The 6,350-nt window shown below is 41.0% G+C and overlaps 1 protein-coding gene across 2 annotated transcripts in view; it reads right to left on the minus strand.

Moving 5' to 3' along the window:
* GALNS (galactosamine (N-acetyl)-6-sulfatase) overlaps positions 1 to 6,350 on the minus strand; it is a 44,389-nt gene that overhangs the window by 31,592 nt on the left and 6,447 nt on the right. The window contains exons 2-7 of one of the 2 annotated variants that reach the window (XM_017816299.1): positions 5,181 to 5,347; positions 4,819 to 4,962; positions 3,858 to 3,924; positions 3,627 to 3,754; positions 2,746 to 2,885; positions 1,467 to 1,570 (exon numbers count right to left, since the gene is read on the minus strand). In XM_017816299.1, the coding sequence (XP_017671788.1) occupies positions 1,467 to 1,570; positions 2,746 to 2,885; positions 3,627 to 3,754; positions 3,858 to 3,924; positions 4,819 to 4,962; positions 5,181 to 5,218 (621 nt within the window). In that variant the 5' untranslated portion in view covers positions 5,219 to 5,347. The remainder of the gene's footprint in view (positions 1 to 1,466; positions 1,571 to 2,745; positions 2,886 to 3,626; positions 3,755 to 3,857; positions 3,925 to 4,818; positions 4,963 to 5,180; positions 5,348 to 6,350) is intronic. The other variant, XM_017816298.1, reaches the window with a different exon arrangement.

Here is a 6,350-nt window from a genome sequence, read left to right on the forward strand (position 1 = left end):
GAACTGGAGACTGGGATAATAAGGATTTAAAGCTAAGCACATGCTTAAAGGTGATGTCAGCATGGTGGAGGAGGGATTTGGGGTGCATCCCTGCCGCAGTGAGCTCCAGGCACACTCTCCAGATCACTCTCTCAGCCCACCCTGCAAACACCTCAACTCTGCCCAGCAATGCAGGAGTTCAACTCCCAGGAATTCAAGCAGCAGCTCCAAGCATGGCCTCAGGCAAGAAGCCATGCATCACCCCAGGCCACTAAGAACATTTGGAGCTTCCCCCCTGTGCCACATGCCAAAAACTACCTGTGAGAGGGGTCCCAGCCAGGCCCAGGCAGAAAAGAAGCAGGCATAAGGATCTCTCTACTCCTGTTCTTAATTATCCTCAGAGTTACTACAATGGAAAGAATTTTTAAATGTGGGTATTTTCTTGTCCCCATTTATAATGCATGTTTACTTTTAGCACATTATTTAGTTTGGACCCAGAAAACCAAACAGTCAGCTGCAGTTTCATGTTCTCCTTTGCTAGCCCAGGGCTGTTGTACTTGGCTTGCAAAGGCGTTATGGAAATGTTTAAATTTAAACAAAAAGACTGTTTTCATTTCAAATTAGAAAAATAATAAACCATCCTTAGTAGGTTTGGTGAACTCTTTGCAAATGATGAAACCAAACTATACCCCTGCCTCAGCTGCAGATCTGAACTGCCTGTTGGTCCCTCTTAAATGTAAACAATAAATTATCATTATCCTGACTCAATTAAATCCCCCCAAATGGAATGCAACTTAGAAGAATGTTTTATTTATGAATAGTTTGCAGGCTTAAGCACGGTGGCCAGTTAATGAAGTATCACTTTCTTCAGGGATGAGAGATGCTCACAAAGGGGAGGGAGCTGTGTTATTGCTGTGAACCCGGCCTGCAGCAGGATTGATTGCATCCTTCTATAATGAGAGCTGGGACAAGAGGGGCTGGCAGTGCCACTGGAGGGTTGTTTTGAAGTGATCATATCTGCATTTGTGTACAGGCAGGGAAGTGCAATAATCTGGTGGCTAAACCTCCCTGAATGGAACTTTTATTAAACACCAAAGTGAGAGCTGTGAGGGTCAAATCATTGGTATCTCAGGGCATGGAGAATGTGAGTAACATACTCCTGCTCTGGAATGGCACACGCATTAGCAATGTGTCTTTATACTCCAATTTGTTCAAACATATAAAAAATATTGTGGTCTGAAAGAGTAAAGGGTTTAAATAGAGCAGGAAAACAAGCCCAGACCCTGGTTGGGTGTTGATCACAGACACTGTAGATGCAAATTTGCACTAATAACAAAAATGGCACTGTTTTCTGGGGCAGCATCAACTCCTTATTTACATAAACATCCGGACTGACACATTGGGCATGTTAAAAGTATGAAGCAAAGCCCACTGAACTCAGGAAGTCCACCTAAGGCTGCTGAGAACCGTTCAAAGCAGATACTCACCCCTCCTGCAGGGATATGGCCAGGCCACCAAGCAATTGCCGGCTCTCTCATGCCACCCTCAAAGGTGGTTTGTTTGCCACACAGAAAAGGCCCATTGCTTCCTCCTAGACAGAGAAAAGAATCCATAACTCCCACAGAATACCAGTATTCCAAATGGGACACTCAGTTAGGCTGGGTTTAAATGAATTTTCATTTCTGCATGAATGCTTCTTCAAATAACATGTCCAGAGTTGGGTTTTTGTTATTATTTTCTTGGTTTTTAGTAGTTTGGTTTTTTTTTTCAATATCCATTTGTGATGAAATTTTAGGACTCTCTTTTCAGCACAGGGAGAAAGTGACAGTTAAACACACCTTGCTATCAAAAACCAAAATAAAAAAACAAAACCCAAACAAACAGGAAATAACTTGCTGGTTTTCCTTCCCTTTAAGGGTGTTAACTGCTGTCTGTAACTAAAGGAGATCTACCACTTTCAGGCAGAAACGGTATTTTGTCATAATGATTTTAAATTTTAAAATATCAGAGCAGTATTAGATGAAGGTACAAGAGTGAGAAAAATAATCCTGAATTCCCTGGATGTTCACTCTTAGTGATGACAAGGGCTTTTCAGGAATATCTGGGGTTTTAACCCAACCTTGGAGCTCAACTTGCCAAGGAACAAACAGGGAGATTTCATCACTGATTCCAGGTCACCCAAAGTCAAACACAGTGGTTGAGCTGAAATCAGAATTCAGGATACTCTCTGCTCTGTGGTCCAACAACCACAAGACATCCTGCCTCCAAATAGGAGAGAGTGGGTTAGAAAATCAATTTGCAATGATCTGTTTCAGAGAAACAACCACTTAAACAAAAGAAAAACTTGTGAAGTACCAAAAATAGTTTTTCTTCTTAATATCTTTCATGAGAGGTAAAGAATGAGGGACTCTTGAACTCTCTGTAATTACTCAGAAAGCTCAAATATGCATTTGGCAGAGCAGGAGTTAACACTCTGCTAAGTCAGTGGGCCTGGTCCTAAATTACAAAATAGTCACTCCCTGAGTGGAAACACACACAGGTAATGGCAACATCAGGGCTGGAGAAAGTCCATTTAAACAGGGATATCCCCTCCAACAATGAGCACAAGTAATGAACACAAGTTATTCTAAGCATAAATACTCTGAATTCTGAGGCTTCTCCCAGCTGCATAAAGGAGAACCCCACGTACAGGTGTTTTTCCCCCTCAGACATGAAGATTTAATTGATTTCTCAACTCCAGCCCAGGTTTGTTCACCTCAGACTCACCTTGTTTGGGAGCTGAAATGAGAGCGGCCCCGTTATCTGAGGTGAAAAACACGAAGGTGTTCTCACTGATCCCCAGCTGCTGGAGGTGTCTCAGGATTTTTCCAATGCTATCATCAATTTCTCTCACAGCATCCCCATACCTGAGCCAAAAGGGCATGCAAAACATTAAAAGCAGCAAAAAATGCATTTAGTGGACTTAACTTACACCTGTGCTGCAGAAATCCTTCTCTTATGCATCAGAGAACAAAGTTTTCAGCTGTCACTGCAAACCTTGCCTTTTACCTGCAGAGAACAACCTCTCTGGGGTATTAAGAGTCAGAATTTGTTCATGTGTGAGCCACTCGTGGACAGAGACCAGCAACTGGTATAAATTTAGCTAAAAAATTTATAAATATAGGCAAACCTACTTTGCCATAAACTGGAAGATAATAACAGAGTACTGCCTCTTGGTTTGAAACTCTCAGTGCTCAAAGCTCACAGTGTCCACAGAGCTTTTTGCCTCCTCTAAATTGGATTTTTCTACTTGCTGGTCTGATTTACGGGCTTTTAAAAGAGGCACTAATCATACAACAGCCTTCTAAAAATCATCTGTGCCACATACAGCATTTCATTCCTCACACAACTGGCAAAGGAGTTTAAACTCCCCCCTCTCCCCCATTTTGGTCACATGATCTTAATTTCAGATTAATGCAAAAATTATTAAAGAACAATCCAAGCAAAGTGCTACTAAATAATGCATTTCAGCACACACACACTACACTTTTGAGAAATTAGCTTTACACTTGGACCTAACAAACACTGCTTAGGTTTTCTGTTTCTGTGGCATGAAGTATTAATTAAAAAAACCCAAAAAAACTAACATCCACAAAAGCAGGACTTACAGTCCTCTCTGACTGGTGCCCAGGAACTGTTTGGAGGCATAAACAGGAGCGTGGGTAGCATCAATTGCCCAGTATAAAAAGAAGGGCTGCTGGCTGGCCTGCTGCTTGCTAATAAAATCGAGAGCTTCCTGTAAACAACAAAAAAAATGAATTTATCCTCTACAATCTAAATCTCTCTGAAAAAAGAAGCATAAAGTCACTGTGGCTTAGAAACCAGGATTAAAATAGTACCTGCAGGTAGAGCTGAGTCAAGTTGGCTTCACCCGTCTTCAGATCAATTTTGAAATCGTCGTAGTATCTTAAGATAAAATGAATCAGAGAGACAAAAAATCAATCCTAAGGAATATACAACATAAAAAGGATTTTTTTCCCTTTATTTGCTTTGTAAGTAGGTGACAAATAAGTCACAGCTGCTATACGGCAAACTCACTTCAGATATTAAAAATATGTCACCATAACTTTTCTTACGGGAGAAAGCAGTGACACTGAACCAAACTGTGACAGCTCGAACCAAATTAAGATGACTTCAGGTTTTTGGACAAACCTGAGGTACTGGCCTTTTACTGTTAAGCTGTTGGAATAGGGGCAATATGATTAAAGATCTCGTGCTCCATCATAGAGAGCTGTTTGAAATGTGAGTAGAATTGTGAGAAGTACACGACAACTTCCAGTGAGACAGAGAAATCCTGGAAGCAGAACAAGAGAATAACAGCAGAGAAATAAGACGATACCGGGGTCAAAAATGAATGGACAAGAAGGGCACAGACTGCAGACTTGGAACATGGAATGGTGTTATGCAAACAGGCAAAATGTTATTCCAAACAGGAAAAGAAGGAACAAAGAGGTCTTTCAGTACAGAATGGAACCAGCTTCCAAGAGCAGTGGAATGAAATCATCACAGGAAGCTTTTAGGGTGCAAGGGGATGAGCAAACAGCTCTGGGAGGGCAGCACTCAGGAGCAGCCACATCCCTACATGGTCCACATGCAACTTGGTACTCAGAACTTTATCAGTCATAGAATCATGGAATCAAAGAATGGTTTGGGTTAGAAGGAACCTTAAAGCCCATCCATTTCCGAACTCCTGTCATGGGCAGGGTCACCTTCCACTAGACCAGGTTGCTCCAAGCCCCATCCAACCTGGCCTCAGGGAGAGCCCAGAAAATAACATCCCCAGGCAAGGAGCTGAATTACCTGCCAATCATTTCCCAGTCCCTATACACAGGGATGTTGGGGAGCTCTCTGTTATCATAAGGTCCAAAATGGCAGTTTGGGGAACCAAACCATTCATCAAACCCGTGTTTCAAGGGGTGGAACTGAGGCCGGTGCCCCAAGTGCCTGGAAACAAAAGCAACAAACAAGTTAAAATTCTGCTGCAAAGAAGCAAGTAATAATCTCATCAGAATGGCATGCAAGGAAACAATCTTTAAGAAGAAAGAACTTAAAGCATTTCAATCAAATAAATTACTCCAGAGCAGTGTTCTTGATCTGTCTCACACTTGTTGAAAGCACATCCACGTGGACTCACCCCAATGCTTACATATATTCCATTTTACCTACTGTCCAATCTTTGTTTCTCTTTATTTCCTTCCATTGGTGTCTTCTCTCATGCTGTCTGATGATCAGCACTGAGGGACTACACTGCCCAAAACCACTGCAGAGATGCACATAATGTTTTACTCAAGGATTCTGATCTATGACAAGTCATTTTTATACTCCTGAGCTGTAAAAACAAAAGGCAAAGCTCATGAAAAGCACCATTTTATCTGCATGCCCTTTATGGAGTATTCATGCTGCCAAAATGGTACAAGGAGACCTGAATGTAAATGAAATGAGTTTATGTGCACATGTGGACATAAAACACATTTAGCTACTCCTTATGACAGCTCCTCTCTACTGTGCAGCTTGAAAATTCTCCATCCTTAACTTCGAGATGAAGCTCCTCTCTAATCTCCAATTTTTGTACTGAAAATTCTACATTTCCTTCATTCATACCATCTTGAAGACATAGAATGCCTACCCTCTCTGCCACTAAAGGGAATCTTTGCATCTTAATGCTTATTTAATCATTCCAGCTTCCACTCAGAATCCTACATCTGCATCCTGTCCACTCTGTGCCAAAACCCTCTGCACCTTCTAAACATAAAGGGCATAAAATGCACTCCCTGAAGTAAAACAATCCACGGAGTTACTGTGGGCTATTCCAAACTAAGTTATAATAGGAAATAATCATCATTCCAACTCTGATCATGGCTTGGTGATGTAACTATCACTGCAAGTCCAATCTGCAGGATTCCATCCTTTCCTCATTTATAGACATGAGAATACAAAGCTATTCCTGGCTGTTTCTACAACAGGTGAGATGAAAAAACATCTTATTCTAAGAAAGTTCTAAGAGAACTTACAGAGATATTAAAGAATGACTGTGATGCAGATTATTCTCTCCCTTTCACAACATAAAAACCAGAAACATTTAATGAAACACAACAAATTCTGAAATGGTCATGGAAAATATTTGACTTGCAAACTTATAATTAAACCATGGAACTTAGTTTAATTATAGGACACTCTGAAAAGTTTTTAGAAGGGATGATGAAACAGTATAAAAATCTCCTGCTGGAAAACTTAAAAATCTTTACAACCCTTAAAATTCTCTGTGTGACCAGGATGAGACTCCAATTTAACTACTGTACATTGCATGTCTTTACACCTTTCTAGGGAGCAGG

This window comes from Lepidothrix coronata, unplaced genomic scaffold (assembly GCF_001604755.1).
Source record: "Lepidothrix coronata isolate B3197 unplaced genomic scaffold, Lepidothrix_coronata-1.0 Scaffold54, whole genome shotgun sequence".
Lineage (NCBI taxonomy): Eukaryota > Metazoa > Chordata > Aves > Passeriformes > Pipridae > Lepidothrix > Lepidothrix coronata.